Source organism: Staurois parvus, unplaced genomic scaffold (assembly GCF_062004578.1).
Source record: "Staurois parvus isolate SC_StPar_1 unplaced genomic scaffold, SC_StPar_1.0 ptg000401l, whole genome shotgun sequence".
In the NCBI taxonomy this organism is placed as follows: Eukaryota; Metazoa; Chordata; class Amphibia; order Anura; family Ranidae; genus Staurois; species Staurois parvus.
The window spans coordinates 935043-962325 of NW_028318197.1; the positions used below are offsets into that span (position 1 = coordinate 935043).

The 27283-nt window shown below is 40.0% G+C and overlaps 1 protein-coding gene across 4 annotated transcripts in view; it reads right to left on the reverse strand.

Moving 5' to 3' along the window:
• LOC149455266 (sodium/calcium exchanger 1) overlaps window positions 1-27283 on the reverse strand; it is a 439670-nt gene that overhangs the window by 87135 nt on the left and 325252 nt on the right. For all 4 annotated transcript variants that reach the window (XM_089686501.1, XM_089686497.1, XM_089686499.1 and 1 more), the window contains one exon: window positions 23450-23467. In XM_089686501.1, coding sequence (XP_089542627.1) covers window positions 23450-23467 — 18 coding nt within the window. The remainder of the gene's footprint in view (window positions 1-23449; window positions 23468-27283) is intronic.

Sequence of the window (27283 nt, forward strand, 5' to 3'; positions counted from 1 at the left end):
TTGATGAATATTGTGTTGGTGCAGGGTTGAAGTTATACCATCTACTGGCATGTTTCTAAACTAAAATGAATGCAGGTCATTGCTGAATGACATTTAGAGAAAGTATTTAAAAACCAATCTGGAAAACACTAATCTAAAAGTAGAATGTTTTCAATATGAACAGGCAAATTGGAAAATCTTTGCAGGTATAGAAAATGCAGCATACAATGCAGAGCACTTCACAATGCTGCAAGCACATGGCACCCGCACAGCCCATCAGTCTCACAGCATGCATTGTCAGCTTATTAAAGAAAATATAAAGGTTATCAAGTGATGTCTGGCCTAGAGGCCATAGCATGTCAAGAAGAGTTGTTTAGCCCTTAATCTTGTGAGAGAGAAAATTACATGTAACTATTACCAAAAGTCAAGTCCTTCCAAGTGTTCATTATTACTGTCAAAACGTATGCCGCTATCTGGCTACAAACAGTTGGCTCTCTGCAGCATCACCTAGTCAAGGTTACATTTGAAGTTAATCTAGCAAGGAAAGCCTGGAGATGAGCTTATTCCGCCATTTTAACTCTTCGCTGACACAGCCTGCCTATTGTGTTGCCTCAGGTGGCAATAAAGAGTGTACAGAGACAGATAACCACAATATTGCCTTGGTTTGAGGTAAAAAAAAACGTACTTTAAGGCACATATAAATGTATATTTTCAGCTTTACTGTGTACATTAAAGCAATAAATCATTGACCTATTTATCAATGATTCTGGAATTTCTCTTTGAGACACTCAATAACTGAGAACAAAATATGTTTCTATCACTATTGTCTCTAAAAGACAACTGCTGTATATGGACTGTAAGTATACGGGGTAAATGTAGCTAGCAAGATATGATTCAGTTAAAGTGATATTAAACCCTTAGTTTTTTGTTCTCTGGTTCAATACTTTTACATGTTAACAAAAATGAAGCACATAGTAAAGTACAGTACAATAAAAATAAATTCAGGGATACAGAATAAAAAAAGGGGGGGGGGGGGCAGGGGCATGCCATTGCAGGCATCAAGATTAATAGATAACAATAGGGCAGCCAGGGCTACGAGAGTCGGTAAAGGTAAAGACCAGACAGAGCTCTGTGGACACAACAAGGTGTTACTTCTCTACAATGCTTGCATATTATAATGGTGCACCTGCAGGAGTACCCTCTGGCGTTGCAACATGGAGGGGGGGAGAAGAAAAAAGGAAGGGGGGGTTGGCTGGGAGAGAAGTGCCCAGAGTTCTGCTTTAAAGCAGTATTAAACCCAAATGCAAACATATATTAATATAATATCTAAATTGTATTGCAGATGTATATTGAATGCGATGACAGCATTAATTTTCTTTTTTAGGCTTTCTTTCCTTTATTTTCATCTGGTGACCAGGCCACAAAGTCTGTTTTTTTCAAAGGCTGCCCATCCTCAACAGGTTGTCTTTCAAATGTATCATTTAAGATGTGTTACTGGCCAGATCACCAGGTGCAAACAGAGGGACAAAGCCTAAAAAGGAAAACTAATGCAGCCTCCACATCTATGGATAGGTAAGCTTCAATAGATTACATTTTTTGTTTTGGGTTTAATGGTTGGCCATTCATGGGATAGCCAGTGGCCTGAAGGAAAAAAAACAGATTTCTTCATCTACCTTGAATCCTCACCACTGCACTGTAGTATTTCAACAGCCTATTACTTGCAGCGTTAATTAAGCAGCTTTTATCTGACAGGATGGTTGAATGGAAGTCTATCGGTAGATCAGTAACCTCATTGGCCACACATGGATTGAAATTCGGCTGGTCCCCGCTAAACTGGATGAGGTTCGATCCATCTATAGCTAGCTTTAGTGAGTATGCAGCTTCTTTATCTTTAAATTGTATGTTCCAGTTTTAGCTGGTGCTATGACTGCCACCCCAGGTTTCTTGATTCCGGGTGGCTTCTTTCTCTTGTAGCATCCTATAGAGCAGCGGTTCTCAACCTGGGGGTCGCGACCATTTCACAGGGGTCGCCTCAGACCATCGGAAAACACATATTTCCGATGGTCTTAGGAACCGAGACACCGCTCCTGTCTCCGGCGATGTGTGGGCGGGATGATATGCTGCCCCTGTCACCTGGCCACACCTCCGGGATCACTCAACAGCTCCGCCTCCTCGCCGCTGATTGGCCACCGGAACTGTAGCTCAGGAGAGGCACACAGGCGGCCAATCACCGGCGAGGAGGTGGAGCTTGGAGAGGAGGAGCCGAGCGGCAGCGCACGTAGATCAAAGAAGATCGAGGGAGCTGCCGGAGCAAGTGAAGAGGAGAGCGGCCAGAGAAGGAAGACAGCTAAGTGAGAGAGCGAGCCCAGGCTGGAGCAGGGGTCAGTAAGGTAAGTATCATTGGTGTCAGTGGGAGGAATAGTGCCCCATCATTTGTGTCACTAATACCAACGATGAGGCACTATTTCTCCCACACATACACCGATGGGGCACTATTCCTCCCCCCACTGACACCAACGATGGGGCACTATTCCTCCCCCCACTGACACCAACGATGGGGCACTATTCCTCCCCCCACTGACACCAACGATGGGGCACTATTCCTCCCCCACTGACACCAACGATGGGGCACTATTCCTCCCCCCACTGACACCAACGATGGGGCACTATTCCTCCCCCCACTGACACCAACGATGGGGCACTATTCCTCCCCCCACTGACACCAACGATGGGGCACTATTTCTCCCCCCACTGACACCAACGATGGGGCACTATTCTTCCCACTGACACCAACGATGGGGCACTATTCCTCCCCCCACTGACACCAACGATGGGGCACTATTCCTCCCCCCACTGACACCAACGATGGGGCACTATTCCTCCCCCCACTGACACCAACGATGGGGCACTATGCCTCCCCCCACTGACACCAACGATGGGGCACTATTCCTCCCCCACTGACACCAATGATGGGGCACTATTCCTCCCCCCACTGACACCAACGATGGGGCACTATTCCTCCCCCCACTGACATCAACGATGGGGCACTATTCCTCCCCCCACTGACACCAACGATGGGGCACTATTCCTCCCCCCACTGACACCAACAATGGGGCACTATTCCTCCCCCCACTGACACCAACGATGGGGCACTATTTCTCCCCCCACTGACACCAACGATGGGGCACTATTCCTCCCCCCACTGACACCAACGATGGGGCACTATTCCTCCCCCCACTGACACCAACGATGGGGCACTATTCCTCCCCCCACTGACACCAATGATGGGGCACTATTCCTCCCCCTGACCCCAATGATGGGGCACTATTCCCCCCTCCACCACACTTACACCAATGATGGGGCACTATTCCTTCCACTGACACCAATGATGGGGCACTATTCCTTCCACTGATACCAACGATGGGGCACTATTCCTTCCACTGATACCAACGATGGGGCACTATTCCTCCCACTGACACCAACGATGGGGCACTATTCCTCCCACTGACACCAACGATGGGACACTATTCCTCCCACTGACACCAACGATGGGGCACTATTCCTCCCACTGATACCAACGATGGGACACTATTCATCCCACTGACATCAGTGATGGGGCATTACTCCTTCCACTGACACCAATGATGTGGCACTAGTCCTCCCACTGCAAAATTACAGTTATGAAGTAGCAACGAAAATAATTTTATGGTTGGGGTCACCACAACATGAGGAAATGTATTAAGGGGTCGCGGCATTAGAAAGGTTGAGAACCACTGCTATAGAGCCACACTTGGATGTAAGGATTTGAGTTATGCCTCTCTAGACTGTGTGCATCAATAGAAAAACAGAGCCCTATAGGATGGCACGGCACTCACCTCCCCCACCTTCTCCCAGCTAACAGACTCTCTGGAAATTGCACTGTTCATAGTTAAAAAGTGAATGAGTAGTGCCACAATACTAACACACCCCTATCCAATCTAATAACCTTCATACAAATAAGTAAATAAAACAAATGCATTCAATAAACATTATAACAATATCAATCAACAATGCTCAAATGGTGCAAATAAATACTGTAATCCAAATATAAACATCCAAAATAAGTCCAAACATTTTCTTTATATATTCTGGCATAAATCATGCAGTAGTGAGCAACACAGAATCTTGATTTGCTGATACTTTCTTCACAATCATATGTGCTCTTGCCCGTGATCTACTATTACAATACACAAGTGCCTCCACCACCACATGAAATGCTTGCTCACCTCCAATTTAGACCTATAAATATACAGATGTAAATACGCTTGTTCCAATAGGTAAGGTCTCTCCTTCGCAGCTCCTAGAACTCCTGTGCCCAAGGTGCCTTATCGCTGAACAAGTCAAGTAAGCAAATGACGCAACGCGTTGGGAGGTTCCTTTTGATATCACTTCCGGTCTGGAGCCAAAACTAAAAGTGTGGCTCTAGCTGTACATCTCATGCTGTAATAGAGTCTGAGACTTTTTTTAACTTGCGAGTGCATATTATTCTATATTTTAATGGTTTATTGAATTCCTTTACTGTACTATGGAGCAATTTTTCTCTTATTTTGAGTGCCATTCCTGTCCAGTAGTAGCTGCATTATTGGGAACCACAGGGACCTGCAGTTTCTTTTCCACCTTGGGGATGTAAGAGCCAGTGATAGCTAAGGCCTGATATTGCTCTCACAGGGTCTCAGAGTACTGGCAATTCCCCTATCCTCAGCAGATTCCTAGAGGAAAGTGATCCCTGTTACTGTGCAGTGCCCATGAAATTGCATTGTGTACCAATAGTTGTGCAGTGGCACAAGGTAACCAGATGCCAAAGAAAATTGCCTTATGGTCTACATCAGCAATGGGCAAATTACGGCCCGCGGGCCGTATACGGCCCGGCGGACCTTTTAATCCGGCCCGTGGAGTGTGATACTGTCAGGATGGCTGTCAGGATGTGTGTAGGCGGGGCAGCATGACGAACGTGAGGGGAGCTAGGATCCTCTCACAGTCCGCCCTGAAGACCGGAACGGCGCGGGAACACGGCGAGAGGAACGCGCGGAGCAAAGGTAAGTGAATTGACACAGGGGGGACTTGGCTTACTACTTGGGGGGGAATAGTACTATGGGGGATGAAATACTATATGAGGGATGAATTAATATGGGGGATGAATTAATATGGGGAATGAATTACTATAGGGGGGATGAATTACTATATGGGGGATGAATTACTATGGGGGATGAATTACTATGGGGGATGAATTACTATATGGGGGATGAATTACTATGGGGGATGAATTACTATGGGGGATGAATTACTATGGGGGATGAATTACTATATGGGGGATGAATTACTATGGGGGATGAATTACTATGGGGGATGAATTACTATATGGGGGATGAATTACTATGGGGGATGAATTACTATGGGGATGAATTACTATATGGGGGATTAATTACTATGGGGGATGAATTACTATGGGGGATGAATTACTATATGGGGGATGAATTACTATGGGGGATGAATTACTATGGGGGATGAATTACTATATGGGGGATTAATTACTATGCTTACTATGGGGGAATATTACTATACTTACTATGGATGACACATACACATCATTCATCTACTCTTGGTCCGGCCCCCGGGTCCAATATATGAACCCATTGCGGCCTCAAGTCAAAAAGTTTGCCCACCCCTGGTCTACATCTATGAGGCCTTAGACTGTACTATGTCCCCAAATACCTCCAGAGAGAGACTAGAGAGAAGATTGTCTTCTCATTGCTGAGACTAGAGAGAAGACTGTCCTCTCGTTGCTGTCACTGATCGTTTGGAGTATCCCATGCCCTAACTCCTCTCCTGATAAAGTTCTTCAAGCAATACATTTCAAAAAGACAACCCCTAGACTGAGTTATTGGAGTTGGAGCGTAGACTAGTGCTTGTGGTGATGCTTGTGATGATGGGCAACCTTTGTACTATCAGAGAAGAACCAGCTATTACCAGCAGCCCCTATGGGGTAGCGTTAGAGTAACTAACTACAAACCCCTCTTAAGGGTGCCCAGGGTAATTTGTAGTATATTGGCATATAAAGTTGCTGGATTTCTTTTACACAGGTCACCTGCAGTACTGGAGCTAAAGACTTAATTTTCTTTTTGCAGTCTACCTTATACCTGACAATGATGTTTGACCAGGTTTTCCAGAATATTCCAATCTTAAATCAGCAGTGGACATATATAGATTATCTAGTCCACCCAATCCACAACAAGTACAACCACACTATTCTCTATATAAACCGTTGTAAAAAAAGGACATTTATAAACCAATGCACATTGTTATTCATGTGTGTATGGATGAAGATTAAGGATTAGACGTACATGTTGCATACAATACACAATGAAATACAACAACACAATGAAATGTGCAGAACACTGATAAAGAGTTCCAGGTGCTGGAGCTTAGCATGCTGACTTAAACCTTGAAAGTTTGTCAGAAGAGAAAACCAATCTTCTATAACCTCATTTCATGATGTTATCATATAGTTAATCCACTACTTCTTCATGCATAGCAAATGAAAAAAAACATTGTTATGTCAATTTCACCTTTTAATAATCTGTTCTAACACCATTCAGTTGTTCTTCCACAAATATATCTATTTCATACTGATAGGCTATAAAATCTAGTATTCAGTGCCTACAATGAAAACATTAGCTGAACTACCATGCCCTTATAGTCCAAGTCCAGTTTTTTTTTTATTGCTTACTCTACAGCTCCCCATGCAATACTCACCCTATTTGTGGTGATGCCCCCTGCAGATATGAAAAAGCAATCCAGCATGGGGCCACTTCAAGGTTTTCTGTGAGCTCAGGGCATCAAGAGTTTGCCCCCTGGGGGTTTCTTCAAACCTTTATGGGCTCATAGAAGACTGCTGCATTGGAACAATGCTATGTCATTATGTGGTGCTGTGTGTACAGCACTTAAGAAGAGGACCTGTGCATTCTAATACAGCAGAATGTACAGCCCATCTCCAGAAAATCCTCCCTTCTGTGTTTTTTTTTTTATGAAGTAAAGTCCACAGTCCAGATCCCTTGGCAGAACCATTTCCGGGTTCAGAAGACTGGTAATCCAGCGATGTAGATGTGACCTCACCAGTCGGTCCCATATTGCTGATGTCTTCTTCTGGATCCTGAGAGGACCCTACAACCGGAAATCCAATAGGTGGTGTCTACATCAACAGGAAGTAATGTGGACATCTGAAGAAGGACTCTACTTCCTGTACACAGAAGAAGAGGAAGACTTGGACTGGAACATTGCATGACTGTGGATTTAGATGAGTAAAAGGGCATTTACACATTTTGAAATATTCTTTTAAATATGCAGGAGGGCGGGTCTTTTGATTGGGGGAGAAGGAGAGAGAAGGGATCCCAAAATGCTTCACATGGGTTTATGAAATGCAATAAAGTAAACCCCTAGTCTGTAAATGGGTCATGTCTTTAAACGATGGAGCCACCAGGTGCTGCATGCAGGTAGCCCTTTCATGTCTTTGGAAATGAAATAGCTGCATAGACACCATTCGCTCATCGCGATTTCACAAGTTTGCAGGTGAGTGGCCATGAACACACATGCTGTGATTACAGGTGTAAGCATCCATGTGAATGAGGCCTAATTCTCTATTGGTCAATGATCATGAACTAACGCGTAGATTAGGAAACTTAGCAAGAAGTCACAAATTCTTATCTAAATACGTATTTCCGGTGAGTGACTCAAAGCACTGAAGACAGGGGGTCAGCTTTGCAGCCATGTTACTAGCATTTTCCTAATGAGGGATCAGCCTACATGACTTCTCATGACAGAATGCTTTTTATTAAAGTATATGTAAACCAAAAGTAAAATTTTCAATATGTTGACATCATGACCCATTAAGTTAACTTAAAGAGATTGGTTTGAATTTGCTATAAAGTTTCATACTAAAAAATTCTTCCAGTAGCGCAAGTACCTGTTTTCTGGCTGGTTCCCAGCAGAAATTGCACAGGAATGCACTGCACATTCCTGTGCAATTCACATGCGATGCAGTGTGGTGTGATTTGAGCTCATTCATTTCAAACTGGCTGAATTGCACTGGACCGCAACCAAAAGTAGTGCATGCGTTACGTCTGTACTATGTGATCTGGTGCAGTCAAACGCACTGTTTTTGGGACCTTCATTTGGGTTGTCATTAACATCAACTGCAGATCACAACTGAAGGTTTCCTGTACCACGTTCTGTTGTGAGTGGGCACTCACACTGACAGTATTAAGCCACTGCCTTACAATTAGCAGCATTGTCATATGGGTTCTAGACTACTCATATTATAGACCTAATAGGCAGCCTAACAACCTACTGAATTGTGTGCACATGGCAGGCTGATAATACTGCTGATAAATCAAAGGCGGGGGCTTAGCATGATCAGCTTGAAACAAAAAGTGCTGTCAATAGCAAGATCTCCATGTAAGAAACTTTGCAAACAGATTCACAAAAAAAAGTCTTTAACACGGGCCGAATATTGGCCAGTTTCTGTTGAACTGGCCGACATTCAGCCCATGTGTGCACCAGCCTGTCCGACAGAAGTTGACCATTCAGCTGAAAAATGTTGCAATTACAAATGTTTAGCCATGCTCCTGTTTATTTCTTTTGTTTGTATTGGTATGACACAAAAAAGTGGAGAAAAGTGCCAAATCTGACACATTCCATACAAAACCCCAAAAATTAACTGGGCAAAATTATTGGCACCTTCTCAAAATTATTACATTTCAAGTTTTTGATGCTCCTGTGATTTGTAATAAAACTCCCCTGTATCAAATAACAGGTGCTGATAATATAGAAATCACACTGGCAACCAGTTAAAAAAGGTGAAAAATTGACTCAACTATTCTGTTGTGTGTCTCTGAGTGCCACATGGAGCATGGAGAAAAGAAAGAGCAGCAAAGAATAGTCTGAGGATTTGAGAACAAAAATTGTGGAAAAGCATGGACAATCTCAAGGTTACAAGTCCATCTCCAGAGATCTTAATGTTCCTGTGTCCACTGTGAGCAACATTGTCAAGATGTTTACAGCCCATGGCACTGTAGATAATCTTCCTGGACATGGACAAAAGAGAAAAATTGATCAAAAATTGCAATGAAGGATTGTTCAAATGGTGGCTAAAGAGCCTCGATCAACTTCAAAACAAATTCAAGCTGACCTTCAGGCACAGTACAATTGTGTCAGCTCGCACTATACATTCCAATCTCAATGAAAAGGGATGCTATGGTAGGAGACCCAGGAAGACCCCACTGCTGACACCTACCTGAGGAAGCCAAAACCCTTTTGGGAGAATGTGCTGTATACAGATGTAACAAAATGACAGCTTTTTGGTAAAGCCCATCACTCTACTGTTTTCAGAAAAAGAAATGAGGCCTTTAAAGAAAAGAATACAGTCCCTACAGTCAAAAATAGTGGAGGTTTAATTATGTTTTGGGGTTTCTTTGCTGCTTCGGGTACTTGATGTCTTGACCGTGTGCATGGCATTATGTCAGAAAGTTGGGTCTCTGTCAGAGGTCATGGGTCTTACAACAGGACAATGACCCAAAGCACACATCAAAAAGCACCCAAAAATGGTTTCAGACAAAGTGCTGGAGAGTACTGAACTGGCCAGCAATGAGTCCAGAACTCAATTCCATAGAGCACCTGTGGAGATCTCATATCAGCAGTTGGGAAAAGGAAACCTTCCAATCTGAGATACCTGCAGCAGTTGGTAAAAGAAGAGTGGTCCAAAATTCCAGTAGAGAGGTGTAAGAAACTCATTGATGGTTACAAGAAGCGATTGATTTCAGTTATTTTTTCCAAGGGGTGCGCTACCAAATATTAAATTGAGGGTGCCAATCATTTAATCCAGTCCAGTTTTGGGGTTTTGTGTGGAATGTGTCAGATTAGGCTTTTTTCCTCCACTCTTTTGTGTCATATCAATACAAACAAAAGAATTAAGCCACTGCCTTACAATTAGCAGCATTGTCATATGGGTTCTAGACTACTCATATTATAGACCTAATAGGCAGCCTAACAACCTACTGAATTGTGTGCACATGGCAGGCTGATAATACTGCTGATAAATCAAAGGCGGGGGCTTAGCATGATCAGCTTGAAACAAAAAGTGCTGTCAATAGCAAGATCTCCATGTAAGAAAATTTGCAAACAGATTCACAAAAAAAAGTCTTTAACACGGGCCGAATATTGGCCAGTTTCTGTTGAACTGGCCGACATTCAGCCCATGTGTGCACCAGCCTGTCCGACAGAAGTTGACCATTCAGCTGAAAAATGTTGCAATTACAAATGTTTAGCCATGCTCCTGTTTATTTCTTTTGTTTGTATTGGTATGACACAAAAAAGTGGAGAAAAGTGCCAAATCTGACACATTCCATACAAAACCCCAAAAATTAACTGGGCAAAATTATTGGCACCTTCTCAAAATTATTACATTTCAAGTTTTTGATGCTCCTGTGATTTGTAATAAAACTCCCCTGTATCAAATAACAGGTGCTGATAATATAGAAATCACACTGGCAACCAGTTAAAAAAGGTGAAAAATTGACTCAACTATTCTGTTGTGTGTCTCTGAGTGCCACATGGAGCATGGAGAAAAGAAAGAGCAGCAAAGAATAGTCTGAGGATTTGAGAACAAAAATTGTGGAAAAGCATGGACAATCTCAAGGTTACAAGTCCATCTCCAGAGATCTTAATGTTCCTGTGTCCACTGTGAGCAACATTGTCAAGATGTTTACAGCCCATGGCACTGTAGATAATCTTCCTGGACATGGACAAAAGAGAAAAATTGATCAAAAATTGCAATGAAGGATTGTTCAAATGGTGGCTAAAGAGCCTCGATCAACTTCAAAACAAATTCAAGCTGACCTTCAGGCACAGTACAATTGTGTCAGCTCGCACTATACATTCCAATCTCAATGAAAAGGGATGCTATGGTAGGAGACCCAGGAAGACCCCACTGCTGACACCTACCTGAGGAAGCCAAAACCCTTTTGGGAGAATGTGCTGTATACAGATGTAACAAAATGACAGCTTTTTGGTAAAGCCCATCACTCTACTGTTTTCAGAAAAAGAAATGAGGCCTTTAAAGAAAAGAATACAGTCCCTACAGTCAAAAATAGTGGAGGTTTAATTATGTTTTGGGGTTTCTTTGCTGCTTCGGGTACTTGATGTCTTGACCGTGTGCATGGCATTATGTCAGAAAGTTGGGTCTCTGTCAGAGGTCATGGGTCTTACAACAGGACAATGACCCAAAGCACACATCAAAAAGCACCCAAAAATGGTTTCAGACAAAGTGCTGGAGAGTACTGAACTGGCCAGCAATGAGTCCAGAACTCAATTCCATAGAGCACCTGTGGAGATCTCATATCAGCAGTTGGGAAAAGGAAACCTTCCAATCTGAGATACCTGCAGCAGTTGGTAAAAGAAGAGTGGTCCAAAATTCCAGTAGAGTGGTGTAAGAAACTCATTGATGGTTACAAGAAGCGATTGATTTCAGTTATTTTTTCCAAGGGGTGCGCTACCAAATATTAAATTGAGGGTGCCAATCATTTTATCCAGTCCAGTTTTGGGGTTTTGTGTGGAATGTGTCAGATTAGGCTTTTTTCCTCCACTCTTTTGTGTCATATCAATACAAACAAAAGAAATAAACATGAGAATGCCTAAACATTTGTAATTGCAACTATCTTCACGGCAATGTGGTGCATTATCTGACAGAAGTTCAAGTTGAACATAGGGAGATCAATAATAGAGCTGCTTAATATTTTATGATTTTTTTTCAATTCAGGGGAGTAAACACACAATTCAGTGGATGGACAACAATGGATGGACAACATCTGAATCCTAAACAAGAGCATGTGTTCTGATCTTGGGTGCTCAGGGGTCCCAGTGGTAAATGCTGTAGAGTATCTGCTATGCTTTATGGTTACATTACACACAGTTTCTAATCATCTTTCTGTTGTCTTATGGAGAAAACTACGGGGTTCATTTCTAACTCCGGAGAGTGCAAAATCTGGAGCAGCTCTGCATACAAACCAATCAGTTTTCAGGTTTTATTGCCAAAGCTTAATTGAACAAGCTGAAGCTATAAGCTGATTGGTTACTATGCACAGCTGCACCAGATTCTGAGAGCACCAGTTTAAGTAACTCTCCCCCTATTTGTTAAAGTAATATTAGGAAAAAAAAAACACACACACGGGTTAGTGCTATTAGCTGTAAAATATACTCAAAATGTATACCTGCAATGTTGACTACTGTAGATGGCAAAGGATGATCTCTAAACTGAACCTTTCTGTAGACAGGTTTACCTAGTAAAGCAATCAATGAAGATGAAAAATGTTGACTGAATGATGCTGAGATAGTAAGATTGAATTTGTTAGAGGAGCACATATCACACAGTCACCTCAAACGTGTGTTATTTTCGTAGGCACATTCTGGTGCAGATCAGTCATTTTAGAAACAGAATAGTGAACTACTTCGCTACAAGTATGGAGACTATACTGACCATAATATAAATCTGTCATATCCCTGCTGAGCATAGTGTTCCTTACAAAGGACATCAAACAGAGAACCAAGTGAGTCACCAATGCAGTGCAAAGGCTTGACTAAACTATTTATTTGTTTTAGAACCAATAAGATAGTCTATTGCACCAAAGAAAGGAAAGTTCCCCTCTAAGCAAAATATAGCTGGTGTGTGTGGCAGATATTACAAAATGTTTGCAGCTTCTTGTACGATCAGGTCTTCCCTAGTTGAAATTACACTAACCTAAACGTTTAGGATTGTGTTTAGATCTACTTTAAGCCTTCATGCACACTTAACATTTTGATAACGCTGGTAACGTTGAGTTTTTCAGCTTTTTGTAGCGTTTTTGCATTAGTGTTTAGCTGCGTTTTCCCACGTTTTTCAGCGTTTTTCAGCATTAGAGCATTTTTACAGCTAAAAAACTCATATTGAAACCCACTAGTTATGGGGGTTTCTTTTTTTCAAATAAAAAACGTTGATTACAGTCTATGTGTGCATGAACACATAGGATAACATGCTGGGGGGTTTACTAGTTGTAGAAAAAAATGGCAAAAGCCAAAAACAGCCGCTGTAAAAATGTCAAGTGTGCATGAGGGTTAAACATTAAGGCTTCATGTACACAGGACGTTTGGAAAGCATTTCTAAACGACGGAAAACGTAGGTTAAAAAAATGTCTGTTTAGCAGTGTTTGCATACCGGGTTTATGTGCATTTATGAGTGTTTGCTTTTAGAAGTAATCTTCCAAAATGCCCAGAATGCACTGAAAAACAGTAAAAAACTAACTATTTCAGACATTTTGAGAGAAATAGAGAGAGCAGAAGCAGAGAGAGCAGTATTTGTTTAGATTAGCTGTCTTTTTTATTTTTTTTGTGATGTTTGGATGTGTTCCAGCTCATTTCTGTGCAGAAACTATTGCAGCAGTGTCTAACATATTTTCTCATATTAACCTCAAAGTATGGTGTACCAGGTCCATTTGAGTACCGGGAAAATTCTTTGCATGCATTTTTCATGATGAAAAAAAGGACAGTATCTGGAAATGGAAGAGTTAAAAAAAAGTTCCAAACGCAAACACTTAGAAACACGGTTAGCCGAGTTTACATTCATTTACAAACATTTACAAGCATTTGAAATGCTGATAAAATCTACTTCTGAACGAAAGTTTGGTGCATTCAAAAAAGACTGTAAACTCAACTGCCTGTAAACGACTGTAAACGACGATGTGTATATGGACACATAGGAAAACATTAGGGAGAGTTCAGGGGCTGCTGAAAAAAAAGCAGAAAAGCTCCTAAACATGAGCTTATCAGCTGCAGTATGCATGGAGTCTTAGAGTGTTTTTTACAGCTAAAAAACTCTTATTGAAACCCACTAGTTCTGGGGTTTTTTTCAGCCAAAAAACTTCCCAGCCAAAAAACGTTGATTACAGTCTATGTGTGCATGGACACATAGGATAACATGCTGCGGGGTTTACTAGCTGTAGAAAAAAACGTCAAAAGCCAAAAACAGCCGCTGTAAAATTGTCAAGTGTGCATGAGGACCAGGGGCGGACTGACCATTTGGAAACTTGGGCACTGCCCGAGGACCCGGGGTTAGTAGGGGGCCCCATGAGATGCCCCTAGTACCTTTTTCATAGGCTTTTTTGAGTTTGGGCGAGGACACAGGGGCCCCATGATCCCCTATTGCCCGGGGGCCCCATGAGTTGTCAGTCTGCCCCTGATGAGGACTAAACATTAACAATCATACCCAGCTTGCCAGTTTACAAAAACGTTGGCTGCCTTAATTTATTTTTACCCTGGTAGTGCTGCAAATAACACACTTTATGCCCTAGGGTGGCTATACTCACTCCCCCACTTTATCTAACGAGGATCCATGATTGTCACTCAAGCTGGATTTTCAACATGTCTTTTGGTGAGTGTAGGGGGGAATTAATAGTTTACCGAGGGAAGATAACATTGTTGGTGCTTTCAGGTCTTCTCAAGGAAACAGCATTTCTGGCAACGGGTATTTTCTGTGCTTACCAAAAATGTTATGAGCCTGACAAATTAAAACGAATGCAGCCACATATAAGGACTGGGGAGCTGCAATAATACAATAATTTAAATTCTTGTTCTTCGGTTATGCTATCCTTTAACAAGATTTAAATTAAACTGATCACATTTCAGTATATATATATATATATATATATATTAAATAAACATACCTTTAAGAAGTGTATTGTGTTTATTAATGAGCATGAATCATTCACACTGAGCTCACACTGACTACGTGCTTATAACATTTGCCTTTAGCAAGTTTTCTTCTTGCGATGCACAATCTCAATTATATCTTTACTTTAAAGGAAAAACTGATTTAATTAAAAATGATAGTTCTTTCCTTATTTTTACTCCATAAATACTGCTTAAAGCACTTTAGTAATGCACTCTAAGGATTTACTCTCCAATGTTTAATAACGGTAAATCTATTTTAGATGCAGACAGATCTCTGTCGTGCAAAGCTCTAGCAAAGTAAGCTTGGTCTACTTTCTCTTAATTGTATTATTACTTTCGGAAAACCGTTAAAGCATAAAAGCATTTCTTATACCATGGTGGTAGCATAACACATTTCAGTTCTAAATGAACCTTTTCATTAGGTTTAATAGGAAAATCCAGTCTCTACCTTTAAGGGTACATACACGGCCGCAAGAGAGTCGTACAGCATAAATTTGTGGCGTAACTCTCTGCCTGGGAGTCACAGGTGCCAGCATACAGCCTTCTGCCAGCTGCCTATCAAAATCAATTACAGGCTAGAATACACAGTGGCTGTATGCAGGTATATGCACATCCGAATGGTACTTCAGGAAATTATGTGCTGCCCACCTGTAAGTCTCTGATACGTGTAGCTTTTTATTGCATGTTTTGTTATTGAGATCTCAGTAAATATTTGAGATTCTCTTTCTAATGTGTCTATGGATTTGTGCAGTGTCTCTATTGGCACCCGGGGTCAAGCAAAAAAGGTGAAGGTGCAGGATGGATGATATGGCCACATGCAGCTGTCAGAATGCCTGAGCAGCACCTGCATTTGATTGTTCAGCCAATACTTTTTCCACTCGTCTCCTTCCACAAAAGTTGATTGAATTCAGCAAGAAACAGATGAGATGTATTGTGGCTGTACAGGCAGAATGTTTTTTACCTTAAAGGAGAAGTACAGCCAAACCTCTTTTGGCTGTATTTCTCCTGTGAATCACAGGAGTGCAGTTCGTTCTGCACTCCTGTTTTCAGCCGATCCCGATTTTAAAGTTGGGATCCATTCAGGTGTCTGGACCAGCACTCAGCTCAGTCGGTCGCTCCCACCCCCTCCACAGCCCAATGCTCCAGTGAGCTTGCAGGAGGAGGGGATGGTGTGCCAGAGCAGAGAGTTCACGAAGCACAGTGACCAGAGTGATCACCAGAGTTTGATCTCTCAGTTCTAAAGCAGGCCATAGACGTGGGGACAATCGGCCGTTTTTCTTTTTTAAAAGTCGTAAATCGGTCGTTCAGACGGCCGATGTTGCCACTAATTAAAAAAAAAAGTCGGCGGGTTTTAGTCCCGTCTACGGCCGTCAATTAATATAATAGCGGTGTCCCTGCATAGAGACCCGCTATTATATTTGACAGAATAAATAGACTGTGCAGAAGAAGAGAAACAACATTGTATCTATTTGTACTTGAATAGAAACATCTGTATCCGAAATGCATACAAATAGATACAATGTTGCAACTTTTTTTCTTCTCCGTCTTCTTCTGCAAAATCTATTTCATCTTCTCCTCTTTTCTTCAATTCTTCTTCTTGATATTCTATTTCTTCTTCTCCTGCAAAATCTATTTCTTCTATTTCTTCTTTTTCTTCATAGTTAATTTATTGTCAAATCAGCCAGAAGAACAGCAGATTTGACCATAAATTACCACGAAAATCGGCTGATCTAACAAATCGTCCCAGGATTTTCCACCTTGGACGATTTTCAAAATCTCTTAAAATTAAGAAAAACGGCCAACATTTTTCCCCACTAACGGTACGAATATCGGCCAATAATGCGGCAAGAAAATCGGAAATCTATGGCCGCCTTTAGTCTTAGAGCCAGCAGGGGACGGATGCAGCATCCACCTACCCACATGGAAGAAAGATATATCTGAAATATATTTTGCAAATGTCCTTCCCAAATATATTGACATATATTTGAAATGCTAAAATTTGCCCTGTACTCAATATATTTCAAGATATATTTCAATATATATATATATATATATATATATATATATATATATATATATATATATTGCATGTTGAAATGTTGAAATGCGTTTTTATTACAACATATATGAAAAATATTTGTAAAAATACATTTCAAATATACTGTATGTCTTTAAAAATACATATCTACATTTTTGGAATGCATTTACAAATATATGTAAAAATATATTGGAGTTATAATGACTTTTTTATATGTTAAAAAAAACCTGAAGAATATATTTAAAAACATTTTTTTTTAACATATAAAAAATTCATTTTAACATATATTTTTACATATATTTGTAAATGCATTCCAAAAATGTAGATTTGTATTTGTATTTTTATAGACGTACATTATATCTGAAATGTATTTTTTTAAATATTTTTCATATATTTTGTAATAACGCATTTCAACATGCAGTATGTGTATATATATATATATATATATATATATATAATTATTTAAATATATTTTGAAATATATTGAATATGGCCAAAATTGTAGCATTTCAAATATATGTCAATATATTTGGGAAGAATATTTTTTAAAATATATTTAAAATATATTTTGTTTTCCATATGGGTAGGTATTATTTAAAAAAAAACTAAACTTCTCTTTTTACACATTCTATGCATTAAGGTAAATACCTTCTGGGTGCAGCGCCCACCCTTATACTTATCTGAGCCCTATCTCAATTCAATTCAGCTTTCCTGGTTCTCTCCTCAATGGCTCACACAGCATCGGGAGCAATTGGCTCCAGCTGCTGTCAATCACAGCCAGTGAGCCAATGAGGAGAGAGTGGGGGTGGGGTCAAATCAAGCTCTGTGTGTGAATGAACAACAAGCCTGCTCGAGTGTCCCCATAGCAAGAGCTTGCTATTGGGGGCACTCAGCTGGGGGGAAGAGCCAGGACTGCCAGGGGGGGACCCAAAAAGAAGAGGTTTGGGGCTGTTCTGTACAAAAATTGCACAGAGCTAGTAAGTATAACATGTTTGTTATTTTTTTTAATTACATTTAGAATCACTTTAATATGTCTGGCCAGATTAAGAGTACTCTGAAGATTGGCAGTGGTCGAATTCACAAGACTATTTCCTTAATTGTGCATTCTTAGATAAATCAGAAATATCTGTTTAAACTTTTTAATTTATTATGTTAAAGTAAATAGATATGTTACTAATAAAATATTTAGAGAAGGATCTAGCATGTGATTTTTTTCAGTGCTATTAAACTGATGAGCTCTTATGTATTAATAGCACAAATATGGATTAGTTATCATACAAAGCTAAGCTCCTATGATCCTCTAAAATGGAAAATTTTGGGAAAAAATGTAGATATATTACAACTGCACATAACAGCTCCTGTGTATAATGATAACTGGACAAATGTGTTCTGCTTTATGTTACAACAGTCCAAAGCCATCCTTAATGCTTTTAAATTGGAGTCAACCTCCAATTATTTCTGTCAACTGTTTACATTGTATCACTGGAAACTTTCTATTAAAGCAAGTATTTCCTGTAGAAGGTGCGTGAATAAACACTCTATAAAATTCTCTAACATTAGCTGAAGGTTCATACATTTATGGGTGCTTAGAGTGTTGTATATACATTTTCCTTTGCAGCTAACATAATTGCTTTTTGCATTGGCTATATTCATTAATATACTGATGGAAACCAGCTGTTATGTTGTCTCGGACAGTATGTCAAAGATGGAGGCAGCATGGCTAAGGCAGCCATTTTATGCACATGTATTCATGAAGATGCAGTCTTTCCATCAATAATGGGCATTGTGTATAAAAAAACATTACATTGCCAAGGAAACTGAGTATGAGTGTCAGAGATGTCTGTGAGATAAATGAACACTCCATTATTTTAATATCTAGCGTTATCCAATGGTTGACTTACAATCACCATCTTAAATCTGAACTCTAGACAGATATAAAAACACAAATGAATGCAACTCTACAAATCATTAATATATCATGAAATTAATTTTATAAATGCAAGCAGGATAAGTATCTGAATTTGATCTGGCATCAGCCTCCTGCAATCCCTGTATAGAAGAGCTGGAGTGCAAGAGGAAGAAGCATCACAAGGAGCCAATCAGCTGATGCATGGCCAATAATCATGATGATAGAAGGAGAGAGCAGAGTGACAGAGAGATAAAGCACAAAAAAAGTGATGGCAGAAGACTGAGTGGTCCATCAAGTCTGAGCTTTTTTTTTTTTGCATGTGTGGTTTTTTTTTTGTTTAGTGGGGAGGGGTCTTTTTTTTTTGTTAACTGTTTTGTCTGACTATAGATCTATGCTTGTCCCAAGCATGTTTGAACTCATCACAGTGCTCATTCTCATTTCACTGTCCAGTAACAGGCTAAGGCGATTTCAGGATGATGTGGGCTTAGAGAAAGTGGGTTGAATGATGTTGGCCATTGGGCTGGGGACATGTAGGGGCAAAAAAAAGGACTGCGGGAAAATCTGTAGATTGAAAGTGAAGACTGCAGAAAAGCTGGTTTTGCTATTGGATCTTTTAATCAACTATCTAGCTATTTGTTTTATGCATGCTCTGAAGTGCTCCTAGCCATTGTAAACAAATTCACACCCGTGACCCAGTCCCAGAACAATGACATTTTATTACTCATACCTCGGTTTAAATATTTGCAGTACAGAAATTATACCGTTTTTAAAAGGGCTGTATTATTTGACAGGGTTATTTAAATCTCAGGAATGGATTGACAGAGAAACAAATTCTTTGAAAAGTAAAATCGCTTCCATTTATATGTATATCATCTGTGTATTTAGGTCTTTGTCTAGAGTTCAGCAGTAAACAGGTCCAAGTTTTCCATTCCTCAGTGATATTGCTGACTAATTTTGCAGTTATTACCTTAAACCATGGGAATCAAACTGGTGGCCCTCCAGCTGTTGCCAAACTACAAGTCCCATGAGGCATCGCAAGATTGACAGTTACAAGCATGACTCCCAAAGGCAGAGGCATGATGGGACTTGTAGTTTTGCAACAGCTGGAGGGCCACCAGTTTGACACCCCTGCCTTAGACCCTTTTTTAGAGCTGGTAGTGCAGTCTCCTAGCTGTATGGAACAACTGGCTATGTACACTTTATTTAGGAGAAGGAGTATCTTATACTTTAAAACATTTTGACTTCTTGAGGGTAAATAGTTGCGTTTGCTTAGTGCTCTATATTCCTTTTCTTTGAATCCAGCACCTTTTGACCGTGTTCACATATGTGCGAGACTGGTTTCACTGCGATTTGTAAAAGGAGTCCGGAGCGGTTTTGTTCAAAAGTTGTACCTGACTTTTTTTTTTAAATAGCACTGCTCTATGTAAAGTAGCTCCATAGAAAGCTGGATTGGTTCTAATGTCATGCAAATCGGATGTGGTTCAAAACGCATCCAATTTGCATATATGTGAACCAGGGCTTTCACTTGCATGTATAATGGTAATTACTCATTTTCCATGTAGTCATCATGGACTATGGGGCTGATTTACTAAAACTGAAGAGTGCAAAATCTGGTGCATGATGGGACTTGTAGTTTTGCCACAGCTGCAGAGAAACCAATCAGCTTCCATTTTTTTTTTTTTTTTGGTCAAAGCTTTATTGAACAAGCTGACTAGCTAACATGTACAGTTGCACAAGATTTTGCACTCTCCAGTTTTAGTAAATCAACCCCTGTATCTCTTCAAGGTACATTTTTCCACTATTACTATTTACTGAATCGGACTAAATGAATTGCATGCTCCATAGTCAAGGGCTGACATGTGATTCATCTTCTGGTACAAATGATGGTGAAATGCAAAAGCAAAGACCATCACAAGCAGAGAACTGGGCTATTGTGCATGCAGACTCTAAAGAACTATTTGATTTTGGGTCTATTCAGGCCAATTACATTGCTGCGCATGGCAATGCATCTTACATGTGTTGGTGTACTGTGGTGCTATTCAAATGCTTGTGCACTGCAATACACTGCAGAGCAGCACAATGCATGCACCTCATTTTTTTGTGCGTTGAGGTACTTTGCAGCATCTCCATTCTGAGGTCCGTTGGTGTAAATGGGCCAATAGTATTCTTTTTCTACAGAGCAAATCACAACACTAGGGCAACATTAAAAATAATTGGAAGAGAGTGAATGACCAAAAACTAGTGCATGGAAAGTCCAAATATTTTATTTAAATGATCTGGAGATAAAACACATCACAGCCACTCAAGACAAGGAACAAACGCTGACCTGTTTCACGCTAAATAAATGACTAAACTTATGACTAAGCGCTCTTAGTGTGATATGCACCAACGTTTGTTCCTTGTCTTGAGTGGCTGTGATGTGTTTTATCTCTGGATCGTTTAAATAACATTTTTGGACTTTCCATGCACTAGTGTGCGGTCATCCACTCCTCTCTTCCAAGTCTTTGCAGTTCTGGACCAGCACCTTCCTGTGTGGATTAGGGGGCTAGAGGTGAGGCAGACTGACTTGGAGCAGTGAAATTTATATTTTTGTTGGAGATAGGCAACTGAAAAGGTCTGACACCTTTGCATGACTAAATCACATGGTTTATTAACAGTAAATGTAACCCTATTATATATAGACTACATTGTTTTAGTTTTTATTGTTTTATATAGAGTAGGGAATGGTTATAATAAATGGTTTTTAGCTATATCCCATTGCCAGGCATTTTCTTCACTTACTGTCCCATAATTACATCAGAAAATTAGATGGAATCTCTCCAAAAGTAGGTGAGATCTTCACTAAGACAGTTGTCACCAGGACAATTGTCCACATCAAAAGATTTTCCTTCTATTCCTCAAAATGTTTAATTCTTCCTTACTCTTTGTCCTAGACTCTCTACTATAATGGTCACAAGGAAGCAGGATAAATAGTGAAAGTAAATCTACTCACAAAAATCTATGAAATATATTTTAAAAAATACATTTCAAATATACTGTATGTCTTTAAAAATACAACTCTATATTTTTGGAATGCATTTACAAATATATGTAAAAATATATGTTAAAATTACTGTAAAAGCAAAGACCATCACAAGCAGAGCACTTGGTTCTAAAGAACTATTTGATTTTGGGTCTATTCAGGCCAATTACATTGCTGTGCATGGTAATGCATGTTACATGTGTTGGTGTACTGTGGTGCTATTCAAATGCTTGTGCACTGCAATACACTGCAGGGCAGCACAATGCATGCACCTCATTTTTGTGCATTGAGGTACTTTGCAGCATCTCCATTCTGAGGTCTGTTGGTGTAAATGGGCCCTTAGCATTCTTTTTCTACAGAGCACATCACAATACTAGGGCAACATTAAAAATACTTGGAAGAGAGGAGTGGATGACCAAAAACTAGTGTATGGAAAGTCCAAAAAATGTATTTTAATGATCAGGAGATAAAACACATCACAGCCACTGTGCTTTTTCCTGACTCTTTGTCCTAGACTCTCTGCTATAATGGTCACAAGGAAGCAGGATAAATAGTGAAAGTAAATCTACTCACTGGCGACAAAGTCAGCACAAAAAAAGAGCAGGGTTGATAACCCTTGGCCACTCCACCCAAATTTAGAAAAAAAGTTAGGTACACTTCAATACTAGGCTATCCCCCCTTCAGTCCATCATGAATGTTGCTGCTAGAATCAACCTTACCTTACTTCAATGTCTGCTACCCCTCTCTGCCAATCCCTCCATTGGCTTCCATTCACCCAAGTAATTAAATTCAAAATACTAACAATAACTTACAAAGCCATTCACAACTTGGCCTCCATCTACATCACTAACATAATCTCAAACTACCAACCAAATCATCGTCTTTGTTCCTCTCAAGACCCCTTTCTCTCTAGCTCCCTTGCCACCTCCTCTGATGCACGCCTCTCCCATTCTATGGAACTCCCTACCGCAATCCGTTCGACTGTCTCCTACTCTATCCACTTTTAGACGATCCCTGAAAATCTCTCTCTTGATAGAGGCCTATCCAACCTCCATCTAACCACTGTATCTCCACTTTCTCCATCAGCTCATCCCCAACAGTTATTACTTTTTGTGACACTTGACCCTCCCTTTCAGATTGTAAGCTGTAACGAGCATGGCCCTCTGATTCCTCCGGTATTGTATTGAATTGTATTGTAACTGTGCTGTCTGTCCTTATGTTTTAAAGTACTGCGCAGACTGCTGGTGCTATATAAATCCTGTATAATAATAATAATAATAACACTAATACTAAATTATCAGTGTGATCTTACCACTGGTCAACCAATGTTGAACTGCCACTGTAACACCAATATTGTACACTAAGCCTCCAGTGTGACAGTAACACTAATACTAAGCAGTAAACCCCCAAGGTTACACAAATATTCAATAAAGATTAATAAAACATGCACCAGATACACTAGACACCCGTCATTAATAGACTATTCAAGAATTAGTGATGTTAACAGTGATATTCACTCAAATGATATAGTGCTACTATTGTTTTAATTCAGCTGTTGATGTTAGCAGAACGTCACAATTTTCAAACATCACCTCTTACCAAATAATTTTTTCCCTTTGAAAAAGATGAGAATAATAAATTAATAATAGAGTTACATTAAATGAACAATGCCATACAACTCAAGCACCTAAAATAGAATTTGGCCACTTACCCGTAATAGTAAAGTCACCTAAAGCACATGAAAGACAAAAACAGAGAGAAAAAACACAATTAGTGAGATAAGGTTATGTCTTACTTAACATGCACTTGCAGTAGGAGACTTTAGCCTTACTATAAAAAAATTGTAACTGAATAGAATAATTAAAGTCCCCCATTCCTGTGCTTACTGTCATCAACATTAATCAATTTAGCACAGACCTATGATCTTAACGTCCCTTTGATTATGTTTAAGCATATGCAAAAGCAGGATAAGGTATACCATGGGAGTTTATATAATGACTTAAATCACAGCAGGAGCAGTGACCAGCCAGTCAGTTATCACTTTGATTTGCTGTAGATTGGTCATGAATGTTCCACTTTGTACCTGCCATCATCTGAGCACTCTTGAGCTTAAATACTGAGCACAGGTTGTACAAGTGTCAATCATATAGACAGCTAATCATTAACACATTAGTGGCACTTCTTAAAGTATTTTGGCATATCCAATTATCAAAATGTCAATGTGTAATTACTATAGACAACTGTATCTGTGGTAGACACCTTTACACTGCTTTTATGGGTTACATTACATTGGGCCCAGGGAATTCAAGTACATCTCACAGGTCCGTCTGGGCTCTTAGACAAAGATTAGATACAGAGCAGTAATTATAACTTACACAATACACTTACAGTACTTCCTGTTCCCGTTATAATAAATCAAAGTGGACTTGCACTTTTAGCTAAAAGGTTTCATTCCCCTAGGCTTGGGCAAAGGCTGGACAATACCTTGCAGTTCTAGGTCCTAAGTTCGAATGTTAACACTGAACCTATCTAGTTGGAATTTGAATGTTTACCCAATGTTTATGTGGATCTGCTTCACGTGGTACTTTGTCTTCCAAAAAAAGTAAATAAATAAAACATACTGGTAGATTATACAGTGTGATTGTATTATTGTCCCACATTAGAGTGTTGGGACATTGAACTATAAGCTTCTGTCGGGGTTATGCCTGATCTGAATAGTTCTGTGTATTCTGTAAAACTCTCTGTATATGCTGAATTATGTCATTTTGGGGGAATAACTAAAGTTCACTTCCTTTAACAACTCCACCCCCCATTGCAGCCTGCCATAATAAAAGAAGAAGTATGACCAAAGCTTTTTTTTTTCCATACCTCTCTGTGGGTCAAAGGAGTACATTTACGTTTGTTCTCCTGTGGCACACTATCAATTGACAAAGCAGAGCTACCCCAGGCTCTGGAAGGATGCCAACAAAATTGCAGGGATTCACCCAGCTGCCTGAGTGACAGTTGGCTCTGCCTTTCAGCAAGTGGCTGAGCCAGCTGTGCCTGCCTCCTTCTCATCCTGGTGCTCCAGTGAGCACTGGAGGAGCAGAGCCAATAGCAGTGATTGACATTCACTGCTCTCTAATCCGAGTAGACAGAAAACAAAATGATCAGTGGTCACATGATTGCTCAGTTCTTAATCCAACGTGAGACAGCTGCAGCATAACGCCATTGCTGCAGCATAGAGGTGAGTATGGATGTTTGTTTTTTCATAACTCCATACTTCTCCTTTAAATATTTAGCCACTTACCTTTCTTCCCTATTCCAAAGATCTCCACCAGGCAACTCTGTAAGGCACCTCACAGTCGTTCTGCAGCTTTATTTAATTAGTGTGCATGCGGACTGCAGTACCTCTCATTACTATGGGGGAGCAGTATTCTACAAAACAGCTAGATAATTGCTCATTCACAGGAATACCTGGGATCATGGCCCACATTCACAGCAACAAGAGGATATGGTAGGGATGTTTTCAGATGAAAGGCCATAAAGCCCTGGGCATGGCTGCAAAATGGGGTGGAAGGTAAGTATTTAACACAGCAGGCTGTAGTCAGGGGGGTTGGGGGATTTATTAAAGGACAACTTCATTAAAAGTGAACTTATCCTTGAACTAATGGATCCAACTATAGACTGCACAATGCTTTTAATATCATGTGACCAACACGTGCATGTATGTATAATATATATACCGTAAACAGCCCTTTTATTGATAATACTTACACAGTACTGGATAGCCAGCAATCATTTTAATATTGGGAATTGCATGATTACCTGGATCATCTCACACATCATTTGATGTATTGTGTACCTCGTACAGATTTTTAGCAATTCTTCCATTTTGTAAGGGGTTTTCATAATTAGGCCAGCTAATAAAGGAACCTTCTCCGTTTCTGCTGCAGATCTGCATAAGCAGTCCCTGAAAACTGTGCTGTGTTTCAGTTATTTATCAACCACTTAGCAGCAGTATATACAGTATATCTATATCGTTTTATTAAACTCATCTATGCTATGTCACATTTACTCGCCATCTGTTGCCTTATTTAGCAGTATTGAGTTTCCTTTCTGTTTTTTGAATCATATTTATCGCTAAGCAGTTTCCTTTCCATATGGCTATCTCAACTTTTTATCTTTGATTAAAAAATCAATTTCTATCAATTTTTCATGGTTTACTCTATTCTATAGCAAAAAAGTACAGTTCTTTCTTCAGAAAATACCAAGGTAGAATCTCTGACAATACAATGACCAGTGCAGCAGTAGAGCCTGGGAAATATAATTCATCCCATTAATTCTCCCTGTGTTTATTTGGCTATTTACTAGTCGTGCTGTTTCATTTAATAGAGATCCTGTAAGTGCTCTTGCTAAATGCATTTATGCAGTTCCATATGATGTGATGTAAATTGCATTGTTATTATCTAAAGAACCCTTGGGTGTACAAAAATGACATTCTTAATGCTGGAGCTGAGCATGCTGCACTGTGCTTGCTGTAGTTTTATGAGGTCTGTGTGATTTGCAAATTACTTTACAGACTGCATTATCTTTTAAAAAGGCCAACATCACACATTCTGTTTATCATTTCCAGCTTAGGGAATACTAGAAATGATCCTGCCTTGAACAACACCAACATAAAGAAAATTAAATGGCATTTCTACCTAAATCTAAATAATTTATGCTGGCAGGCTAAAGTATTTACCTCTTTTTAGGTATTCCAGGGGTGGAGCACCTCTACAACTCCCAAGGTCTGCCCACCTGCTATGAATATTGTGAGGGGGTATTACAGTCCCTGTTGGCTTTTTATGTGATACATTATAGAGCATGTAATAAAAGGACTTAGACTACATGGTGACGACTCCACAACATGGTGTTTGGGTCCCTAAGAGATAGAATAAGCCAGAGTGTAATTTTGCCTCAACAGCAAGCAACCCAAATATCGGTATTGGGTAGACTGACCCTTCACATCTATCAATGTGGATCTTCATTTTGGGAAAGAAGACTGGCAGCTAGTTAGGGGACTGATACCTTCTGCTTAGATTCTAATAAAATCGGACTGACACTTTTACAGTGCCTTGAAAAAGTATTCATACCCCTTGAAATGTTCTACATTTTGTCATGTTACAAGCAAAAATGTAAATATATTTTATTGGGATTTTATATGATAGACCAACACAAAGTGGCACATAATTGTGAAGTGGAAGGAAAATGATAAATGGTTTTCAACATTGTTTACAAATAAATATCTGAAAAGTGTGGTGTGCATTTGTATTCAGCTCCCTGAGTCAATACTTTGTAGAACCTCCTTTTGCTGCAATTACAGCTGCAAGTCTTTTTGGGATGTCTCTACCAGCTTTGTACATCTAGAGAGGGAAAGTTTTGCCCATTCTTCTTTCCAAAATAGCTCAAGCTCTGTCAGATTGGACGGAGAGCATTTTTCAAGTCTTGCCACAGATTCTCAATTGGATTTAGGTCTGGATTTTCACTGGGCCATTCTAACACATGAATATACTTTGATCTA